The 23,816-nt window shown below is 44.6% G+C and overlaps 4 protein-coding genes across 4 annotated transcripts; 2 read left to right on the forward strand and 2 right to left on the reverse strand.

The window, feature by feature from the left end:
• Nucleotides 1–87: 87 nt before the first annotated feature.
• C922_03154 (hypothetical protein) lies at nt 88–8,069 on the reverse strand (the record flags this gene model as incomplete). Its single annotated transcript, XM_008818746.1, has 2 exons — nt 88–237; nt 468–8,069. The coding sequence occupies 2 exons, from the start codon at nt 8,067–8,069 to the stop codon at nt 88–90; spliced, it is 7,752 nt and encodes a 2,583-aa protein (XP_008816968.1).
• Nucleotides 8,070–10,094: 2,025 nt separating this feature from the next.
• C922_03155 (hypothetical protein) lies at nt 10,095–11,384 on the forward strand (the record flags this gene model as incomplete). Its single annotated transcript, XM_008818747.1, has 1 exon — nt 10,095–11,384. One exon carries the CDS (start codon nt 10,095–10,097, stop codon nt 11,382–11,384), a length of 1,290 nt encoding a protein of 429 aa, XP_008816969.1.
• Nucleotides 11,385–13,329: 1,945 nt separating this feature from the next.
• C922_03156 (DnaJ like subfamily B member 6) lies at nt 13,330–14,831 on the reverse strand (the record flags this gene model as incomplete). Its single annotated transcript, XM_008818748.1, has 4 exons — nt 13,330–13,592; nt 13,783–14,049; nt 14,220–14,321; nt 14,726–14,831. The coding sequence occupies 4 exons, from the start codon at nt 14,829–14,831 to the stop codon at nt 13,330–13,332; spliced, it is 738 nt and encodes a 245-aa protein (XP_008816970.1).
• Nucleotides 14,832–18,405: 3,574 nt separating this feature from the next.
• On the forward strand, nt 18,406–22,781 carry C922_03157 (adenosinetriphosphatase; the record flags this gene model as incomplete). The annotated part of the gene is made up of 4 exons (XM_008818749.1): nt 18,406–18,451; nt 18,563–22,131; nt 22,306–22,381; nt 22,714–22,781. The coding sequence occupies 4 exons, from the start codon at nt 18,406–18,408 to the stop codon at nt 22,779–22,781; spliced, it is 3,759 nt and encodes a 1,252-aa protein (XP_008816971.1).
• Nucleotides 22,782–23,816: the final 1,035 nt, after the last annotated feature.

The following is a 23,816-nucleotide window of genomic DNA, read 5'->3' on the forward strand; positions in this document are numbered from 1 at the left end:
AGTGGCATCACTACTCAGTAACGAAAAAAAAAAAAAAAGGGGCATCAAACTGGGCACAAACAACAACAAAAAAAAAAGAAAGAAAGCTCAGTTAATCCTTTTGGAGAGTTCCACTTCCAACAGGTCTAATCGTCGCCTGATCCGGCGTGTTCTCGAGAGAAAGAACTTTATTTTGTAAATGTAAACTCTTCTGTTCCAGTAATTCTGTATGATTTCATTTTGGTTATAGAAGCCCCGCTGTGAAGAGGAGAGGAATGAGAAGTCGAAATGGAGGAGCAGTGAAAAAGGGGGGGCTAACACTACATTACATTGGTGTAAAGTTACCAAAATGAACACCTCAGTTGAGGTCCCCAAAGGGAAGAATACCACGTAAGACGCTATTCCCGCGCGCTGGGAATCACACGGATTTGTTGCTTTTTCGGTTTTGTTTTTTCTCCCCCATTTTTGCGGGGGCCCTTCAAATTTACCTTAAAAATCTGGGAAAACTTCGTGCTGAGGCAGCTGGGACAGATCCACTTACGATCCAGCTTCCTCTCCTCTGCTGGGTCTTTCGAGCTTAAGCAGTAGGAATGCCATCCGTGAGTGCAACCAAAAAAATCACACATGATTAATTCCCCTCCATTGACGCACTTATAGCACAAAAGGTCGTGTTTGTAAAATATCAAGTGGTATATGTAGTCGCACAACAGCTGAATGATCACACTCGAGTCAATAAAATCGTGGTGAGTATCATATTTTGTTTCTTTTATTATATATTTCAAAAGGTAACAAAAAAAAAAAAGAAATCCTGTACAGTTTAACTTAATTTTTTGATATTTATTTATGTGGGTGATATTTTCCTCTATACTTTTGTCTGATGTGAACTTTTGACTTAAGAAATATTTCAAGTATATGTTCACTTCGCTTATTTTCCTATTCTGAGCATACATGTGATTTATTTTCTCTTTTCTCATTGTAGCTAGCTGTTTGTGTGCATCTTCTTTTTCTCTTTTTTTTTCTGAACTGTTCATATTTTTTTCGTCTATTTCATGTCCTTGGGTCATTTTTTCTTCTTTCTGGCATAAACCGTTCAGCCTGTCCGGACCAATTGGTGTGCCCCCCCCAGTGTAAGGCGATATGGCGTGGGGGAAAATCTCATCATTTGCTCCACCAATTGGTGGTTTATAGTTACAGGACGTCCAGCTGCTTGTCTGTTCGGGAGAAATACAACTTTTTACACTTTCCCACTTCTTTTCTTCACTCATTTGTGCATTTCGATGATCAGTTATTTTTTCTTTTAAAAAGGGGAAGGCCAAATCAGCACTTGGCAAATTGCTCCATTCGAAATGGTCCATAAGTACATCCTTCGCCGCTTCAATTTTAGCAAATAGTTCCCTCTGGATAAAATGTCTAAAGTGGTGATACTTGGTCAACACGGATGATAAATATCGAGAGAGCATAAATTTCGATTTCAAAAAAACAGGCGATATGATTTTTTCCTTTATCGAATTTAATTCAGTTTGGTTGTAATTGTGGAAAATCACGTCGTTCATTTTGATTATGTATTTGTCCACGTATAAGCTGAACTCGTCGTAGTTACTCAGAAAAGTGCTGTGTTCGCTCCTTCCGTGTGTGTATAGCAGATGTGCGTGGGGGAGGCGTGAACTAGTTAAGTGATTTCCTGGAGTGAAATTGGCTTCCCAGGAGACTAGCCATTTTAGGGGTAAATCCTTTGGTATGTTGACTCCCACCGATGGGAGCGATTTGCGGGTTAACTCGTCGGCGAAGCCGCCCTCCCCTGGTGGGGAAGAATCCATTTTTTTCTGAAGAATATCTGTATCGGTTTGCTCTAGAGCTATGCCACCCTCCTCTGCGGTACTATGCTTCTCCGTCGCACTTTCTCCCCTTTGCTTCTCATCATCCGATGTGCAAATAGCGTCACCCTTGAGATGGTCGAAAAATTTATGAACTTCGTTTAGCGAGTAGGACAAGAAGTCATGTTCCTCCTTGAGGAGAGACAAAGGAATGTTAGAAATGTTCGCCACGTCGTCGTCCTCCGAAGAACTTTCATAATCAGTGAGCGCTTCATCACTTCCATCCGTTATGTAAAATCCAAGTAAGTTATCTCTTATCTTGGGCAAAGGTATGTTGATAAAGGGGCAGGTATCTTTTGGGAAGAAAAAAACATCCGTATTGTAGCACTTGGTATGGCTACTTCTTAACTTCAATCCAATATGTGCAATATCTTCAGCTGCCCGTATGCCTGTGTCGTAAGCTCCATCTACACACTGGAAATAGCTTTTAGATAAGTACTCCCCACAGAAGACAACCTTGGGATTATCAATCGGGTGCGGAGCTCTCAAGTAAATTAAATCATTATCAGTACAGTTAACATACGGATAGGCATACGAACCAAAGGAAAAATTATCATCCTGCCATTTGGTAATTAAATAATCAACCAGCATGGGTAGCTTCTTTCCAGTATTTTCGAACATCTTATGCAAAGTGTGCAAACATTCGTTTACTATGAAGTGTTCCTTTTTAATATAGCCATAGGTGCATGACCAAGGGGGGAAACAGTGCACTAAAATGCAGCCAATTTTTCCATAGGCATGCAGATTGAGGAACTGAAACTTCTGATCAATACAGTTTAGCTGTAAGCTATCAAATGGCCACGAAAAATCGAATGGATAAAATCGTAAAATTATTTTGTTGTGATTCCCCATTCGGTAGTTATTCAATGCTTTAATTTTGAGTGAGTGTAACTGGGGTTCAAACTGGAGATACGATTTTTTCTTTTTTTTCTTCCTATCATTATTTGTTAAGCATCCAAGGGGTAAAGCTACAATGACATACTTGGCAAAGATGTTCACATTGGCATAGTTGCAATTGGTGAGATCCGACGTGCCATGGAAATGTTTGTTGATTTGTTTCTTCGACGTGTCGTAGCTTTTGCACTGCACCATCACGTTGTAATTTTCTTTGTTTTCCCCTGGATGACAGCAATTTCGCAGCAGTTCGAAATCTTGGTGGGTCTCACCCCCTCTGATGGTTTCGTGACTCCTTTTGAAGTGCGCAGTGGGCAATGTATGGTTGGAAAAGTGCATTCCCTTCTTCCCCTCCTGGGCTGCACCCTCAGAATGGGCATCACCATATAGGTAGTTCCCAGAGGAGTCCCTTACACATTGCGGTGCGTTTCTTGTAGACGTCGCAGCCTCGGGAACCCCACCTGGAGGGAACTTCCCCGGTGTGTTAATGAAGAGATTATCACCCTCCTGATCAGCAGGATGATTTACAAATTTGGAGTGGCTACCCCAAAATGTACGTTCCTCCTTTATGTGAACGACCTCGGCGACTGTGTTGAGAAGAATTCTATTCTGTATATCTTCAGACAAAAAATTGATGAGCCACTTCCACCCATCCAGGACAAGCTGATCGGCACTAGTTGTATCTTTAAAACTGGTCACATGAGGCATCTGCTCACATTTTCTAATCTTATCGTAATATTTTAAATTTTTTGAAATATGCTCATCGGTGCCATACTTTGGACATACGTCAATATCCATGTAGCTGGAAGATGGAAGTCTACACATCGTTATGGATGTCTCCCTTAAATCACTTCCATAGCCATACCTCGACTGTAACATAACCATCAATATTTTCCACTCCTCGAGGGAGAAGTTGTCCTGGTGTATGTCCATTTCGTTAAGTATCTCTTCTGTGCATTCGATTAATAGATCCCACATGCTTCTCCTTTGGCTGTCTTCCTTAAAGAGAACTGTTTTGTTTATGTCTTTTTTAGGGGAGTGCACCAATGCTTCAGTTCGCTTCCTAACAATTCGATAGTACTCCTCTCCGTAGTCATAGTAGTTTTCATAAATGACTGCATCTTTGTCGTAGTTCAGCATTCCATCTGTCGTGCACGTGATTTTCTTCTTCGATTGGGAGTCTCCCGTGACCTTGATTCGCTTCACCCTTTGTTCCTGCGCGGGGGGAGTACTGAGAGGGTGCTTCTTGATGCTCGTTTCTGGGGTATTCTGTTTCGCCACAGTGTACGGTTCACACGATTGCTGCAGTTGTGGTAGCTTCTTCTTCCCGTCTGCTTCATCCCCATCGTGCGTGCCTTTTGGACCCTGCACGGAGACCAAGTGATACTCTTTGTCCTTTCCAAAATGATGGGATCCTCCCCCTGGGAGGTTCACAAAGGAGGGATAATTATCGACAGTGATATCTCCCCCATTATGATTTACGAAGAGGGATGTTTTAATCTTCCTGGCAGCCCTAACCCTAATTTTATCACACAGTAAATTCATCCTATATATTTTAAAGCTCTTAATTTTTTTTCCATTTTCGTTATTGTACCAATAAGCGTAGAAGGTGGATTCCCAGTTGTCCTTTCCACAGACCAAAGAGATTTTCGGTTTCAATTTGGTAGCCAGTTGAGTAACGGACTTATCGTAGGCTCTCCTCCTTCTTGTATCTTTATTGACGGAGAGTATTTTTAATTTTTTATTTTCACTTTTGCAGAAGCTTTGTGGCCCATTAACGAATGGACGTTGTGTGTCTCCACGGGGGGACGAGGAGAAGAAGAAGGGGGAGGAAGAAGAAGAAGAACACCCATCACTACTGACGCAGCTGTCACTCAGGTATGTATGCAGACATATATTTTCATCCATGTCTTTTAAGAAGCTTAATAAATCCTTTTCCGTTTTTTTCCATCCCCTCTGTTTGTATATGTAGCTGTACAGGTGGCAGATATTATCAATGTTGTACTTGACCATGAAGAGGATATTTTTTCTGATTTTTTCTTTCTCTTCCTTTTTGTGTTTCCTCGCTTGGAAATAGTTGCCGTCGCTGTATGAGTGCTGCACATCGTTGTCCTCGCCTTGGCGGTGGCCGCCTATCCACGCGACCCGGTTTCCACTTTGTTGGGGGGAGTACCTCTCCCCTATGTGATCTCTGCTTTGCTGGTTTGCCCTCCCGTGCAGGGGAATCTTCCCAAAATTTGCTATCAACTGGGAATACTGCTGCTTGAACAAGTCGACATTATTTGATAATCGTTTCTCCATTTTGTCTATCTCACTGGGGGACACAAAATCGGACTGCTCCTTTTTCTCATCAGGTGGAACTTTAAATTTCATCCTTTTGTTACTTCTCTTATAATATTTTTTTTTTCTTCCTTTTTTACTCTTCCTGTCGTTGCCTTTATCGGTATCCATGGAGAGCCCCGACTCTATGGACAGTGTCTCCTCCTTTGTGAAGTTATTCCCTTCCTGTGTTGTACCCCCCTGATCTGAATTCACATTACTCTGCCTTGGTACATCTGCATTGTCGCAACAGTGCAGATAATTGGCACCTAAATCAACCATCGTCTCGGGGAGCAAGTTGTTATTTATTACTCTCTGGGGAAGAATCGTGGAGTAGGCTCTTCCTCCAATTCGATTCCTTCCTTCGATGACTAATATATCTGCACTGCATTTGTTTAAGTAGTAGGAGGCAGCCAGCCCGGAGATCCCTGAACCGATGATCAGGACATCCACAAATAAATTCTGCTCGTTACGTAAAATTGGGTAACCGTCTACCCCTCGCTTGATTATGTCCACAGGTTTGACCTGACCAAACAGGGAGATTTTTTTCCTTTCTTTGTTCTTAGCGCGACGACCGTGGGATTTACGATCGTCACCATCGTCGCCATCGCGGCCATCATCATTGTCCCGATCACCACCATCACCACCGTCCACATTCTTCTTGGTGCAGCTCTTCGCGGCATGCTTGCTCGAAACGACCGCACTCGCCTTCTTCTCATCAGCTATCACATTGTTAGGAATCGGTATGACGCTTCCTCCTTGAGATCTGCCGCAGGAGTGGTCCTTTTCTCTTTCGTAATCCTGTTGAGAAGAGAAATCTCCCAACAGTGAGGCGTCCCCCTCCGCTGCTCCGTCCCCTACTATATCCGCTGCCCTCTCCACTGCTTCCTCCACATGGACGCTGCTCACTACTTCACCCTTCTCTTGCAGCTGGCCAGATTCAGGAGAACCACTTTCCCCCTTCTCGATATATTTCTTTTCACCGATTGTATCAGCTGGACCGCTCGGTTTCTCCTCCAGCCGTGCACCGTGTGAGGCAACACCATTGGGGGATGCGAAGTCTGATGGGGAGGTGATTAGGGAAGGCGTCTCAAAGTAGGAGCTTCTCGGGGGGGGGATACTCGCTGAGGAGAGTTTCACTGAGGGGGCCTTTACAGATGCATCTCGCAAAGAGCTGGCTTTCAAACTGATGTGTAGCGAATCCGTGCCCAACGACACGGTGTCCATGGGTGCGATGTGTTTTAAAGCCTTCTTGAGCGAGGCAGATTTTTCCGTCACCTTATGCTGTATGCCCTTATCATTGGACAGCTCCTGGCGGGTAGCCTTATGGTCCGAGTGCTCCCCCAAGGTTGCCGCACGGGCCATATGCATGCCCAAAACAGGAGTGTCACTGCTAGGTGTACCTCGAAGAGGTTCACCATACAGCCATTTGCCCTGGACAGCTGCATCACCTATCGATTTACTCTGGACAGCCGCATCATGCAGGGGCTTCTCCCGAGCAGGTGTGTGATAGTTAAGAAAACCACCAACAGGAGAATAACGCAACGAATTCCCCTTGACAATTGCGTGACGCATCTGCCTTCCTTTGATGGTCCCATCCCGCAGAAGCTTCCCCTTGAGGGCCCCGCCCCCTCCAGGGGTCACCCTAGCGGAGGCATCTCGAATGCCTTCCTCCTCGTCAATCATGTCCTGGACACATTCGCCTTGAGTAATCATCTTATTGCTCATCTTATTCTGGGCACCATCAGTGTCCTCCCCTTCCTTCTTCCGCTCCGTCTGTTTTGGCCCCTTCTGCTCGTCCCTCTTCTGCGCCTCATAAAGAGCCAATATGTCCTGCCCCCATAGGTCATACTGCCAAGGAATATACCCCCTCACCATACTTTTGAAGCATTGGTGCATCCACAAATGAGCCTTCCTACTTCTTCTCACGAATGCTTCTTCTCTCCTCTTAGAAATATCATAATAGTTCTGTTTAGCTCTCTTATGTTTCATTTTAAGTTTCTCAATTATTTGTTTCCTCCTGTTAATCCTGCTGAGCATTTTTGCTTCCATCGTCCTTCTATCTTGTTGCATTTTCTTCTGTTCATTGTCGATCTCTTTAGAAATTTCTTCTTTCCTAGCTTCAACTTCTTTTCCAGTATCACTGGAGTAGTAACTTTTCTCATCCTTATCCTTCTCTACCCCCCTTTCCAGCATCATCGCCGCTTTTTCTCTCATACTTTGGAGGTGATCTCTCCTTGTAAATTTCGTTACGTTTACCCCTACATTCATCCACAGGTCTGACCACTGATCGATCTGTATCCGTTCCCTCTGCAAATTGTTCCTGTGTAAATAAAATTCTGTTCCTTGTTCTTGTGTCTTCTCGTGTTCAGCAGTGACCTCTCTGCATTTGGTTTGTTCCCTCGAAATAGACATCCCCCCATGAATCGCTCCTTCACCGCTCGTTTGTTTCTGCATATGAGGAGCACCCCATTTGTTCATACTTGTGTTGTAACTCATTGCTGACGTTATTACTGTGCGTCCCACTACGACTCTGTTACCGTTGCTGTGTCTTCGCTCCCAGGGATGGTTTATACTCCCCATTTTTTTCCTTTTTCTCCCATTTACTTCATCATATAAATGGGTCTCCTTCTCCTTTCTTATGTTTTCCCATGGGTGGTATTCCTTCCCTTTGGTTTTTCCGTTTTCCCACAAGGTTTGGGACGGGCTCTGGGGGTGCCTCATTTCTTGGGGTTCCTCAGTCTCCTTTTTCTCTCCTTCCTTCCTCGCTTGGCGTCTGTTCCTTTGGTATTTTCTTCGCCCCCACGCTACTTCGTCCGGAGGAGTCATCTCTTTACCGTCTTTTTGCATCTCCCTCTCTTCGTCGTCACCATTTTTCCACTGCCTCCTTCTCCGCACTTGCTGATGCCACCTCAGAACTTGTCGCCGACGAATCACTTGAAGTCGCTCATACCTCTGAAGCAGATCCATCTCCACTCTCGACTCCTTTCGTATACTCGCCATGGCTCCCAGTTCCCTGCGTGCTCATGAGGGATCAGACCCCTTCACCATACACACGGCAATGCAATGACCTTTGGGTTTTAACAACACACCGCTGTGCCTCCTTAATATGGATAAAAAGATGTCTCTTCTGCAATGAGAAAAAAAAAAAAAAAAAAAAAAGACGAACAACAAAAGTCCGCAAGACATAGTCGTCATAAAGAAAAACTCGCTAATTGTTTCACTTCAAAAAGGTGGAGACTTTACGAAAAAAAAAAAAAAAAAAGCAACACAATAAGATCACACATTGCACGCCACATACACTATCCCATACGAGACAGACAAATTACAAAAAATGAACAAACGTAGAGACGACAGTTGCATAATAGCAGTTATTATTTTACAAATACGCGATCGTATGTCTACCCACTTCGACAGCATGCACGTGCACACTAGGGTATTTTTTTTCCCCAAAAAAAGAACAAAAGGGACAAAAGGGACAAAAAGAATAAAAAGAACAGAAGGAACAAAAGGGACAGGAACAACAAGAAAAACAAAAAGAATAAAAGAAACAAAAGAAACAAAAAGAACAAAAACAACAAAGAGAACAAAAAGAATAAAATTAACAAAATAAACAAGATAAACAGAAAGAACAAAAGAAACAAAAAGAGCAAAAAAACAAAAAGAACAAAAACAACAAAGAGAAAAAACAGAATAAAAGAAACAAAAAGAACAAAAGGAACGAAAAAAAATAAGACACTTAAAATGAGAAGAAGAGTAACAAGGGATAACACTTGTTGACCAATTTCTATGCTTCCCCTCCACCTGAGATAAAAACAAACTTGCATACCTGGATTGGACTACGCCTAAATGTACACAGATGTGTGTTCACATGGAGAAGAGAAGCGTAACACAACAAGACTGTATTACAGAGCCAAACGGCTGATTTATACTAAAGTGGGGATGAAAAAAAAAAAAAAAGATAACTCGCCAAAAATATTTTTATAAACTCATGTGCCATGACAAGTACAACAAGGTGGTAATGCAAATGGATGCATATGATGTGCCAAAAAAGAAAAAAGAAAAAAAAGGCATGGTTAAATGTACATGATTCTTTAAAGGATAAATGTTCCACCAGGTGAAGAACAGCTAGCGAATGAAGGAGGTGTTATTTTACTCCTTCCTTGTTTTGTGCATCTTAATTGCAAGAGGGGGAGGGGTATACGGAATACAGTGAGATAGCACTGAGATAGCAGTGATATCGCATGAGATAGCAGTGTTATCGCAACAGATGACAGGGAGAAACCAACGCCATCCGAATCACATCGCATCAGAAATGGACTCAGATGCACGCGGTCGCATGCGCAGTGCCCAGAATATTGGGCGAGAAATCCTGCCAGGAAGGCCCGCACCAAACATGCAAGGGCACGTGTTCTACCCATCTGTGGAGAGCGTTCCGGGGCGATAAAACGCGGCTCCTCATCTGGTGACGCGTTTGGTTGTTCGCGGTTGGCTCCTTGCCGTTGGCGCCGAACCTTAGCAGTTCCTCGGGCAAAAAAAAAAAAAGAACCACGTGAGGGCGCAGAGTGTGGAGATATAGATACCCCCGCCGATGCCGCAAGGGGAATGAAGAAGGAACGAATGAAGAGGTGAGAACGGCAATTGAGAGGGACGAAGAAGCGAGGACGCCAGTCAAAACGAACGAAGAAAGGAAGACCCAGTCGAAACGAACAAAGGAACGAAGGACCCCTGCCGAACGAACGCATACTATTTGTACGTGCTGCTTGCCAAGGTTGGTCCAAACGGGGGGGAAGGCCTTCACCACGCACAGCATAGCACTGGTACGAAGCGGCATACAGTTGCGTGGTTAGGCCTGGGGGAAATATGCTTTAAGGCTGATCTGCCCCATTGGGGTCGCCCTCACTCCGTTGCACCTCCCCTTATTGAAGTCAGCCCATCTCGAAGTGCTGTCATTCTACCTACGTGTGTAAACAATAAAGTCAGCTGGGGCAACATTTCACTGTCTGTTCCTACCCACGGGGGTGAAGAATGACACCTACCAGGAATCTGCTGACGCGGGGTGTTCTGCCTAGTATGCTCGTGCGAGGGGGCCGCACTGTGCGCAGATGCGAAGGTATATTCCACCGCTCCAGGGGACTCCACAGTGGAAGCAGGAATGTGAAGCGGGGCATGTCAAATGGTGGAGTCAACTCGAATGGGGCGATCAAATCGAATGGCCCAGTCAAATCGAATGGTGGAGTCAACTCGAATGGCGCGGTGAAGTCAATCAGTCCAACTAACCTGGAGGATGTAAAAGTCTCCAAGGAAACGTCCAGCAACGCGCTATTCGACGAATGTTTGGAAGAAATTTATAGGAGGAAAAAACAGGTGGATAAAGACAGCGTGGAGTATGATGTGTCTCCAGTGATAGAAGAGCTAAGCAGAGAGGAAATAAAATTAACTAGAGACATATTTAACCGAATTGACGAAAAAAAAAAAAACATATCCCAATTGAATTATAAAGATGTTTATATTGATCCCTATTGGAATCCCTTCAAAGAAGTCACCGATATGAGGAGAGAAATCGCTTTTGAATTTAGTGAATACGCCAAGGTTGCCACTCTGGTTGAGATGAAAAAACAAAGGCGCGCTATTAAGCGATCGCTTAAGGAGCAATACCGATTGTATAACCCCTACTCAGGAGAGTATAATGGCCACGTCGGATTAGATAGGGAGTCCACTGCTGCAGATCCAATCGTCTGTAATGACAAGAGTGAAAGGTATTGGAACCCTGGGGTTGACCGGAAAAAATTACTTAATTTGAAGTGCCCCTTTATATGGAGGCACACTCATCTGTTGCATCACTTCATTGGAGAAAATGGTCTCATCTTGCCACGTAAAATCAATTTCACCACGAGGAAGCAACAGATTCAGATTTTTAAAGCCATTTGTGTAGCACGTAGGATGGCCCTTTACCCGTATGATAGGAAGCCTGAGAAGGACGATCTCATCCCCTTGATGGATCCCCTGCAGCTTCTTGCCGATGAGTTGATTCATCGCTATGTCGAAAGGAACGATTTACGAGCTCAGGCCATCCTCAAGGTCATGATCAATAAGTACCCCTCATTAAACTATTACAAGTATTTCTGCCACGAGTCGGGGGAGAAGCAGCGGGGGGGAACGCACTCGGCAGGGGCACCCCCAGGAGAAGGACACCCGGGAGAGGCACAACATACGGGCGAGTCTCCGGGTGATCACCACATCGCGAAAATGCTGCGCAGGTATAAGGAGAACTACTATGAGGGAGCAATGCCTCAACAAGGGCACGCGAAACAGTGAACTCATATCGAAGCCTACCTTTAGGGCAAGCACACGTGTCCATGTGCGGTCCGCTTTTTAATGCAACACAGATTGGACACGCACAGCAGGTGGCAGTGCAGAGTGGGCAATAAAGAGGTAATCCCCTACCAGGGATTTTTCCTCCAATTTTTTTCTTTTAATCCGTCCCACAATTTGTGCCACCCTCTGTCCCGACGAATATGTTTCCAAAATGGAGTCTCCCTGCACCAGTACAGCGACGCATTGCAGTCCTCTGAGGAACTACTCACTTCAGCGGTCTCCCCGTCTGCACCGCTAACCGATAAACCGCTACACAGATAAACCGATGCACTCCTTCACCCCACCGAAGGTACAACCGGGAAGATAACGACACCCGGGAGGGGAGAAGTAAACACCAAGCTTCTTCGCCCACTCGGCTGAGTCACGTTGCACTTTTTTTTTTTTTCGCATCACGTACTCGCACGAGAATATGTCAAAGTGTGAGTAACGTCTTACATGTTAACATTTTGTGTTTAATTATTGTAACGTTTGAAATAAAAAAAAGAAAATAGAAAAAAAAAGGAATTTTTGATCGCGTGGTGGATGCACTCATACATGTAACCCATCCGTTTATAAGTAGAGAAGGAAGCATATAGAGGTATCCCCCTGTGTGTATGCTCATTTATATACAATGCATGCACACCTGCGCGCCTACATCGTGATTAGGGTAAAATTCACTTCATTAAAATAAAAAAAAAAGTTCATAATGGAAAATAGCGAAATTCGCAGGTGTTTTCTTCCCTTACCGCCATAAAAGAATGAAAAGAAAAAAAAAAGGGAGTAAAGTCACGGGGACCTACACCCAAGGAACAACTGTGCGTGCGGCCATATATGCACATGTGTAACTCGCGTCACTCCTTTGGCGAATTGGTCTCACATACAAGTAGTGCCCTCCTTGCGATGTGTAGCTGGTACATATGCATTTAAAAAAAAGAAAAGAGAAAAAAGGGAAAAAAGGAAAGAGAATAAAAAGGAAGAAAGAAGAAAAAAGAAAAAGGCTGTTTACCCTTAACATAGTACAATGTGTACATTAATACGCCCCCGTCTACGCCTGTCGACACGTACAGGGATGTAGCCCTTGGGGGGAAATCCCACTCGTTTGGCGCCCTTCCGCTTCTACATGGGGAGGCACTGGCGCAGCTATGCACCCAAGCATCTATATATATGTACATGTATCCATGTGTACGTGTGAATATATATAGAGACGCCATCACACTGACGCGCTTGCACTAATTCTTGCACAGCTGTGCCGGCCTCCACAGGACGTAACATGGAATCATGCTTTAAAAAATGGAGGGGAAAATTAAAAATGAAAAAAAACATGAAACGAATGTGGAAAAGAAGAAAGAGAAATGATTTCATAAAAAATGTGCAACGCGTGATGTGTAATAAATCAACATGTAAAGCATTACCGCACTGTGCTGTAGTGTGTTTTTTTTTTTTTCAAATTTAGTATTGTAGGAAACATTTCGGAAAAACAGCTTTGATGAGTAACATGTACAAATGGTTAATTCTAGGTGGGCCGTCTCTGCTAATGTTATTTACGGGAGATATGTGCAGCTGTGGAATAGAACGGATGGGGCTGGCGGGGGCGCAGCTTTGCCACATCAGAAAGGAGTCGTGCATTTCCGCCCATTTACTCATGATCATATATACAGCTACATACACACGCACACCTCGCCGGGTTCTATTCGCATCCACATGATGTTAATTAGGTACACCTACGGCGTATCAACCGGGGGGAAGAGGTCATTCGCGCAGGCATAACAAGCCCAGTGTGCATGAAAGGGATGGGCAGTTCACGACATGGAGATGTTTTTCCGTTTTGTCATTCTTCCATTTTGCCGTTATTTATTTATTTTTTTTTTCCCCTTCAAATGTTCCCTTCAGGGGGCCAAGCGAATCATCATCTCTTGTTTCGCCTCATTTCGTGCGCTGGTAGCTGCCTGACGTTAACGTTCCCTCGCCCGTCCTCCTCACGCTCAGTCACGGTCCTCTCGATGGTCCCATTGGGCAATGTTTTCACTGTCTCGATTCTTGTGACTCGCTTTCCATTAACGATGGAGGTCGTCTTCGACGTGGACGTTTTTACAAATCGGTTTTTAAATTTGCCTCCGTTGGACGTTGAGGTCTCGACGGACGTGAAGCAGGTGCCTCCATCCATGAGGTCTGGCGGGAAAAAAAAAAAAAATGAGCCATTCGTTATGCATATATGAGGTGGGGGGGAATACGGCGGAGTAACAATTCGTTTGTCCGTTTGTCCATTTGTCCAGCTGTCCCATTGTTCTTTTTTTTCTTCTTTTGCTTCTTTTCCCCTCCGTATCGAATGCCCTGCCGCCGCTCCGCCAAGCGCACTTACTGTCAAAGTTGGATCCGCCAAAGGAGATGTTAAAAGACGATCCGAAGAAGTTATCGAACGGGTCATTCGATCTTGCCATTCTTCCTCTTCGATTATCACCAAAGGAGGAACTCATGACTTCACTAAAAAAGGATTCATTCCCAAACGGAGTGGAATCTCCAAAGAACATTTCAAATATCCTCTGCGCATCATTGAATCCGAAATTTTTGTGGAAGTTGGAAAACTCGTCATTCTCGTCCGGCATGTAATTCTCATCGGTTCCGTACACTGCAGGAGGGGGATGGGGAAAGGAGCAAAGGAAAGGGAGGTATTGTCAAAAGTATAAAACAAATATGAACCAGAGACACGGCCAGACATGTGAAGCCCTGTTGTCAATTTTAAAAAACACACATGGCAACTTATGCATGAGTATTTTTTCCAACTCTCAATTTGCTTACGGTCGTATTTTCTCCTTCTCTTGGGGTCGGACAGCACTTCGTAGGCCTCCGAAATTTGCTTGAACCTCTCCGTAGCCTCGGCCTTGTTGTTTGGGTTCTTGTCTAGGAAAAAAAAAAAAGAACACATTTTTCGGTTTAGCAGACACTTTATGAGTCCCTTGGGGGATCGGAGGCTGTATTTCACTTGTGTCGCCTAAGCGCTGTCTGGGCAGTCTACGCAACTATACACGGGAAGAAGCATATACATGTGCACACATTGCACCCAGAAGTGGTAAAACACGGTGGGTGCAAAAATGGACAAACAGATGGGAGCAGCAAACGGGTAAGCGCTTCCTCCTCAGGAAATTCATACGGAGGTAACGCTCGACATGCACACGGGTCACGACACCGAAAAGGGGACTGTAAAAGAAGGCGTCCCTAAGAGAGGGTTGCCAATCGGCTGTCATTGGACTGCCACTCGGCTCCCACTGGACTGCCACCGGACTGCCAACCTCGAGTGGTCTTACCAGGGTGCCACTTCATGGCCAAGGTCCTATACGACTTCTTGATTTGGCTTAAGTCGGCATCTTGAGGAACCCCTAGCACTTCATAGTAATTCACCCGCTTTGACATCTTCGCCTGGAGGAGCTGCCTTCGCTTTCGCAAAATTCGAGGATGTATATAAAAAAAAAAAAATAAAATAAAAAAATAAAAAAAAAAACGAATGATCTCCCAGGCGTTCACTTGCAGGTTACGTAAAGTATAATTAGCGTCCGTATGGGGGGTGGAGTGGCTAAGCTCTGTTTGCATGTTTTTTTTCTAGCATATGGAAAAGATATGTTCCTTCTGCGCGTTCTTTTAGTTATTTTATTTTTTTTTTCATGGGAAGGATTAACAAAAAAAACCGTTAATTATTCCTACGGATGCTCGTATGACTTTTCGCTTAATCAGTTCGCTTGATTAGTACGCTTAATTGGTTCGCTAAATTCGCTTCGATTGTTCTCTTCATCTTCACGTGGCTTCGCATGAACTTTGCTTTCCCGTTTTCTTTTTTTTTTTTAAATAAATTAAATGTGCATGTATAAAGGATAAGCAAACAAAATGAAGAAAAAAGGTACAATGCACAACGTTCACTTGGGAGGATTTTTTTTTTTTTTATTTTTCAAAATGGTCAATGGGACTGACCATGTATTTTTACTAGTTGAGGAAGAGATGGCAATATGGCAATGCGATTTTACATGCGTTAAAAAAAAAAAGAGTCAGCGCAAGGAGTATCGAGGTTTTGCCACGTGCCACACGGGGGTTCATATATCCATACGGCACGTGGCATCCCCCGAGAGGACGTTTACGCTGCGTAAGCAATGCATATGTATGATGGTGCGAAGGACTCTGCTGCCTGGCCGATTTGATTTCCTCCTCTCCGCGTGTATTATATATGAGTACACTCCACATATCCGTATGTACGTGCCTGTATGTAGGCCTATGGATGTACTCATTTGTGCATAGTTCTTGCCATGCGCTGATTCCTACGCGTGAGCGCGGGACTCTCTTTGACGCGCGACATGACCGCGGCAGAACCATGTGGCAAGTGTGTTGAATTTCTCTGCATGCGGGGGGGGCAATATGAAAAAGTGTACGCCAATGCGTAAGGGTGAAGTGGGTGATAATGCCTATGCCTTCGCCATATCTGCAAACCTTTTCCCCCCAAAAAAAACAAAGAAAAAAAAGTAAAAGAAGCAAAAAAGGACCAAATAGGAGCCAACAGGCGGCATGTATACGTATGCAGTGTATACCCTTCCCATGTTGTTCCCTTCCTACATATACTCTTCCTTCCTGACCTCATCAATTACACCCTGGTAAGCAAACTGTTGAGGATACTACGTGTAAGTGGGATGATAATTTCTCCTAAGCCGCGATCGCTCTCACTGCACGATGTTGCTCCAAAAATCTGTTTTTTCGCCTCCCACCATTGGAACAATGAAATAGAAAGAAAAAAAAAAAATCCGCCAAATGGTGTGTTTAGCGCGAAATGTTAATCCCAAAGTGGAGGGGGAGAATCAATCACGAGCTGCAAAAAAAGGCACAGTTACATGACACGAACTTTTTCCACTGTGCGACGTTGTTCCACTGGTCAAATTATACACATGCGATGAGCACTTTTGGATGAATATACATATGTAGGCATACTTGTGGGGACCTCTTCTCCCTGGAGGGAGGGGCCCATCCCCCTATCTACACCAACAGGCGCGTTATTAACCCCTTTAATATAGCCACAACGGAGAAAGCACCGTCTTAAACGGAATAGTGCTCTGCTTAAGTGTGGAGCGAAAAGAGGACATACTCCCCGTTAATCATGCGATGACCTTTCTAACAAATGGATACCCCTCACAAGCACGTAGTTATTTTGTAAAAGCACAACTTAGACAGAGAGGGAAAAAATTGCCACTATTATGAGAAACATTTTTTTTTTTTTTTTTTTTGCCTGACACAAATGGTTGCCCCTATGTATCGAACCCCTCCTTGGTAAGTGTAGGCGACGGGCTCTACCGAAGGGTCGGAACAAATGCATACATATTCGTAAAAACGTTCATATGAATAATCTTACGTGTGTAAAAATGTGGACAACATGATATGGAAAAATTGTATAGGAATATCATATTGGGTTATCCCCTCCCCCGTTCTGTGTGACGTCCTCCATTCACGAAATCTCCCATCCTGTTCATCGTTACTTTAAAGATGATTTAAAAAAAAAAAAAAAAGGGGGACACTCTTAAGTTGTAAAAAATCCAGGGAGATGCTTTATCCCTCTGGTAAGTTTCCCCAAGTGGCAAAAGTAGAAAGTATTTCTCACATGGAATACCTAAATGGAGCATTTCTCGGGGGTGTCAAAAAATGGCAGTCCATTCGAGGACCTTTCCATTTTTGGGGCGATGCCCAACGGGTGCAGAGCGAAAAAAAGTGTGTTTAAAAAAATGGCAAACGGGAGGGGCGTAGTCACGCTGAGTACCGACGCAGATTACCGACGCGCAGTGGCCCCATAAATGTTTACAGAAGAGTCATTTGTCCACCGGTTGGCGAACCGCTTAGCAATCATGAAGATACCTTCCCTTTATGAGGTTTCCTTAACCATCCTATACAATCCCTTTTGCGCCCCTGCGAATCGAACGGAACGACTACCCCCTATTGGAAAAACGAAGTAACATTCCAACATGCTGCGTTGTTTTCTTTTTTTTTTTTTATTTTTTATCCTGTCAGGAATATTTCCCAAAAGGTTATCACATATCTGCAGTGTACACAATGTGATGCGCATTTTCTCCAACTTTTACATTGTTCATCTAGGTGGATCATTCAATTCGCTTTTCTGTTCATGTGGGGTCTGAACCCAGCCCATGTGGCGGAGGGATGTCCCTCCCTTAGTGGTTACAAAGATCTGTATTCCAAGAAAAAAAAAACAGAAAAAAAAAAAGGATTTTAAAAAGATCGCCCCTTTTTGTATGTAGTGATGAAGGTGGGAGGAGAAGGAAAACAGATAAAAATCAAATCTGCATGTAATGGAAAACATATGTTTCTGTATGCACAAGTATGCGCTTGGGGCGAACTGGAAAATTGTCCACTCAACCCAGAGAAACCCATTCGTTGGGGAAAGAGTTGCACATGCGCCGTAGACATATACGCACGTAACTTTCCGATTATGTATGCACAGACGTACACTGAACACCACGTGCCATTTTTTTTTTTTTCTTTATCTCGTACCAGAGAAGGCGCGTACGGTACCCCCACCACAACTCTAACCCCTGTACGTACACACATACAACTGGACAAGGCAAAAATTTCGCTGTACCATCTCCAGTGCATATTTTTTATAAAGTGTTTATTTTTTTTTTCTTTTCGAAAAAATTTGAAACAACTTCAATGAAGGAGAAAAATGTTACAGACATTTCGGATGAAAAAAGAAATTGTCTTTTTAAGAAATCATCATGATAACTATGTGCAATTTTTATTTCTCTCTCGTGTATGATCGAAGAGTAATATTCACGCTGGTGAAGAAGGAGGGACAGCTTCCGATGTGCATATGTGTAACGTTCCCCACGAAGATGCGCCTCATCAGCAGGAAGGACTGACCCCAACCGAGGAAAGAAGCAAAAAGGAGGGGAAAAAAAAAATAAAATAATAGGCAAAACTAAGCACCACTTTGGACGAGGACGAAATGGATACCCTGGTGCACCTTTACTTTAACCAGTCGGAGCTCAATGGTAAGACAAGGGCGGAACCCCACCACCGAATTGGATGCAGACACCTGCGTATTAGGTGCAATACACCTCCGAATTGCCCCCGCCACACACACACACACCTACCCCTCGCAGACGAGGTCAAAACACTGATTCTAAGCTGGGTGACCTTCTTCAAGAACAACTGGAACAGCCTCTTCAACGTAGACAAAGAAATCGTCCTCAATTTGGAGTTCTTCCTGGACAATAAGAAACTGATAAATAGAAACGCCCCTCCGAACAATGAAGTGTATTTACACGAGCTGAAAAAAAACCCAGAAATCGTTTTGAAGTTCATGAAATTGGCTCTACACTTGCTGTTGTGTAAGATGCTGGACATAGAGGCGGTGAATACGGAGGAGGTTCCTGTGGAGGTGAGTGAGGGCATCAGGTTCGAGGCCGTGGGGAGGGATGATGCGTGCAGCGACAGTAGCGGGGTGGACGGCATCGACAATGCGAGTAACATGCGGAAGGACAAGCCCATAGTTGGCGCTCAGCTACGTGGCGGTCATCTCAGCGGTGGCGACTATTTTATGGGCGGGGCCTACCACCTGGGTATCCGCTCCGCGGTAATGCGGACCGCCGGCGCCTCCCTGGGCAGCCCTTTCATCACACGAGACGAAATCAGCGACTTCGAAAATGACGACTCGCTAATCAACCAACTCAAATGTGACCGCTACAAAGAATCGGAAATTTTCAAATCGTATTTTCTAACAAACAGAATCACCATCTATATATACAACTGGAACAAGCTAAACAAATTTGAGAATCTGAAAAGCGAAAAAGTGAATCAATTGGTATGCCTGCGAGGAAGTGTGTTGAGAGTATCCCCCATCCAGCTGCTAATCACCAAACTGGATTTTATCTGCGAAAAATGCAAAGGCATCATCCAGGTAGAATTCACCGAGGGGAAATATGACACCCCGAAGAAATGTCCGAACCCGAACTGTGACAGTCGCAACTTCCATCCAATTAGGGAGTCAGCTAAATCGATAGAATATCAAAAAATTGTCCTCAAGGAAAATAAAAAAATCTTAAGTAGCATGAATGAAATGGGAGAGTCCAATGTAAAGAACCTAACAGTCACATTGGAGGTCTCGAAATTTTTTATAAACTCTTGTGTTCCAGGAAACTATGTCGAAGTGGTAGGAATACTAAAAGTCATCTCATACAATAACAACCAATATCTCATTAATGGGAAGAATTCTATATATAATATGTACGTAGATTGTCTTTCTATTTTTCCGTTGTCGTCTAAGAAGTATCTCAATAATAGCTGCTTCAACTTCGACAAGGTCAAGGAGACAAAGAACAGACTTTACAATTCGCTGCTCTGGGAGTCCTACTTTGAAAAAATGGAGAAAAAGATGCTCCTCTACTGTTGTGAAGAGAAAGGTGCAAATGTGGATAAGCTGGACGGGGCAAAAGAGGAGGATCCGACGGCGGGAAATCAATCCACCTCTATTGGGTCCGATCCCACGGCTGGAAATCAATCGACCGGTACTGATCCCTATCCCATTGGTAGGAAGAAGCCTCCCTCGCTTGGAGTCGCCTCAGCTGGAACCCACCTGAGAAGCTTACCCCACAATGAGAACAACGCAGCACCCGTTTGCACTCAGGGTTATAGGCCCCTAGAGGGGGCCCATTATGACGCCACTAGCGAAATAGACATTAAAGCCAAAACAAACGTCTCCTTTGACGCAAGCACGGTCAATAACTCCATTGAAATGAATACGTACGAGGCGCTAATTTGTGCGGGCATCGGTGAGATGTTAAGCGATGTTGTAGATACCACTTCGGGGGACAGCCAAAACAGGGTGCCCCAATTTCGTGACTCACTGGAAAAGACTTCCACTTCGAACATGGTGAAAAGAGACGCCAGAGAACACCCACCACGGGCAGGTGACACAAAGGGAGACACCTCCTCAATGTTGGAGAACCTCCACCTGGGTGACGACCAGCTGTGCATGTATGGGGATTACATCGATGAGGAGAGCTTGGGGGTCGTGCGGAAGAGGAAAAGGGGGCAAGGCGACTACGCCGGAGAAGGGGAGACGGGAGAACTTAGCTGGCCATCTCACCCCAGCGGAACAAACCAGGTGTGGCAGCCTTGGCAGCCTCGGCAGCCAATTCAACCTGGGAAGCCAACTCAACCTGGACAGCTAATCCAACAGAGACAGCCAGCCCAACAGAGGCAGCCAATCCAACCGGGACAACCAAGACTACCTAGGCAACCACCCCACCCGGACCACCCGAACGATGATCACCATTTCAACCAGACCAATCAGTTCGATGCGAAGGTCCTAGAATTCATCGAAGACATGCACAATTACGGAAAGAATAAGTTCTACCTCCTTGTAGCCTCCCTCTGTCCACGCATCATAATGAACAATTATATCAAGGCAGGCATGCTGCTCAGTCTCCTCGGAGGAAAAACGATATATGATGAGTACAAACAAATAAAAAGGAGAGGAAACATACACATCCTACTGATAGGAGATCCAGGGTTAGGAAAAAGTAGAATTCTTCAATACGTAAGTAACATCATCGAAAAGAGTCTATTCATCTGCAGCACGTCGACCAGCATTAACGGATTAACTGCCTGTGCATTTAAGGACTCCACAAACAATGAGTATTCTCTGGAAGGAGGTGCACTAGTCCTATCAGACAAAGGCATATGCTGTATCGATGAGTTAGACAAAATTTCGCTAACCGACCAGCAGTCCTTCCTTGAGTGCATGGAAAGTCAGTGCATTAACATAAGCAAAGCTGGGATCGTATGCAATCTGAAGACAAGGTGCTCCATCATTGCGGCATCCAACCCGAAGGAAGGCAAATACAACTACAACAAAACTATTTTTGAAAATATTAAAATCCCCTTCCCCTTGTTATCTCGGTTCGATTTAGTCTTCCTACTGACCGATAAAATGTCGGAGGAGAAAGACTATCGGATTTCTAATTACCTCATTAATTCCAACTATGATGCGCAGGGGAGGGAGAAAAAAAAAAAAAGAAAAAGGGAAGGGGAAACAAACCCACGGGGGTCACAAAAGAAGGGGGCTCACAAAAAGGCTGCACAAAAAGGTGTTAACAATGAGGATCATCGGGGTGATCATAGCAACGATGGCAACCATGACAGCGATAACAGCGATGATAGCGATGACAGCGATTTCGACGATGAGGATATGTTTTCCCTGAAAAATGACCTACTGAACAAGTGTAAACAAATCAATGAGCGCAGTTACCTCCCCGTCGAGCTCCTTGGAGTCTTCATAAAATATTGCCGAAAGTGTATCTTTCCCACCCTATCCGATGAAGCTAAAAAATACTTAAGAAAATTTTACCTCCATTTACGAAATCTATCAGCTACACATAGTAATATAAGCTCGCCCATCACCATAAGGCAGCTGGAGTCTCTAATTCGTCTTTGCCAAGCCAGGGCAAGAGGAGATCTTTCCAACGTCGTAACGCTGTACCATGCAAAGGAGGTCGTGGAGATTTACCAGAAAACGATTTTCTACCCTTTGTACTTGAAAACGCTCAATTTTAGAGAAAAGACGGTCAGCCGGACGACCAGGGGGAAGTCGGCCGCTGCCATCTCGAACGTATTCAAGGAGGGCATCATTCAGCTGGTGAAACAGCGCGAAAATAAAATTTTCAACAAGGTGGGTTCGCAGCGAAGTGGAGAGACCTTACAGTTGGCCTCTGCTCGAGAGGTCTTGTCGTAGCTACCGGGTGCTCCTCCTTGCCAATCCTCTTTTTCACTCCCTCTAACGATGATACAGTACTGTGCAATTTTCTTTTTTTTTCTTTTTTTTTCTTCTTTTTCCCTTTTGCAGGATCTGCGTAACCTAGCCAAGTCGGTCATCCTCTCAGCGGAGTCGTGCATCTCGGACGAAGCGTTAATTCACTACTGTAGGTTTTTTTATGGCTCTGTTCGTGCTGCTTGTGTGATGTGTATCCTCCCGCGGCACAACCCCTCCGTGTGTTTCCCCTTACGGTCGTACTGCTGCCTCCCTTCGTTTAAGCGAAACTGGTGGAGGGCCTCCTCATAGTGTAGCATGTGTCCAATCGATGGTAGACTTCTCCAGGGGAGACACGTGAACATTGTTGTGCCAGTGAGAGGGGAAGTACCACTGTTGGGGCGGAAGTAGAACGTCGTTTCCCCCAATCTTTGAGCTCACCACACGGCGACTTCAATTCATGTCATCACCCACATTTGCGCTTTCCCCTCCCCCCTTTTGCAGTGAACAATGAGGGATTTATCTTGTACAAGGGTGGCTACTGGCAGGTGGATCCATTTTACCTGCGGTAGTTGCTGCACAAGGGGAGTGATCCGCAGGGATGTGCAGCTCCCAATGTGCGCCTGATTTGGTGTGGTCTGCGGCGAGGAATAAAAAGGTAAATGCAGCAAGTCAAGGCAGCTCATGGATCTCCCCATTTGGCCGATGTCTTTAATGCCACTTCGATCAGCGCGATCAGCGCGATTAGCACTTCCTCCGATTCTCTGTATGGTATAGCTGAATCTTAATCCCCATTTTAGCCCCTCCCGCCTTCACACCCCTCACAGATCATTTTTTTTTTTGGTACATATGTAGGGGCATCTTCATATGCCCCTGTGTGCTGACAGCCGATATAGCTGTTGCCTGCTCACGTAGAAGCGCCCCTTTGAGATCCCGTTTGACAACAACAAAGCCTATTCATTCGTTTCCCCTGCGTTTGTGATTTTCTCTTTTAAAAACTGTTCCATTTGTCGCTCCTTTTTTTTTCTTTTAAATTTGTTTTGCGCTTCTATCCCACGTAGTAACGGTATAAGCGCTCCAAAGGGAATCATAAAAATAGGGTAATCATTTTAAGATAGGTGAAGGGAAAAGGATTGGGCGATCCGCCGTGGGAAGAGCGGCGAATGTACGCAACCGGAAGGTCGCCGCTTCTGTTTGTGCTGGCGGACTCTTTTCCCATTTTGGCATACCCTGCTGCTGTATGGTTTTCTTTCATAAAAAAAAAAGAAAATTAGTTGAGAGGTTCGGCATTCGACACGAAATGGTCAGCCAATGGGGCACTCCACTTCGTTTAGGAGATTTTGCATGAACAGAGAAACAAGCAGTGAAGAAATGAAATAAGTGAATATGCGGCTTTTTGCTCACTCGTTGCATGAGGTGAACAAGTTTTGTCACGCGAAGGTTAATCGTGTGTATGCCAGGTTCCCCTACAGCTTGCCCAACAGCTTGCCTTCCTTCCCCCCCACGCACGTGTAACCACATATGCACGTTTTTACGTCATGCTTACATCGCTGCGAACGACTTATCAGTAGTGACCCCTCCGCTTGGTTAAAAGAAAACATAATGCC

Source organism: Plasmodium inui, assembly GCF_000524495.1.
Source record: "Plasmodium inui San Antonio 1 unplaced genomic scaffold supercont1.12, whole genome shotgun sequence".
Lineage (NCBI taxonomy): Eukaryota > Apicomplexa > Aconoidasida > Haemosporida > Plasmodiidae > Plasmodium > Plasmodium inui.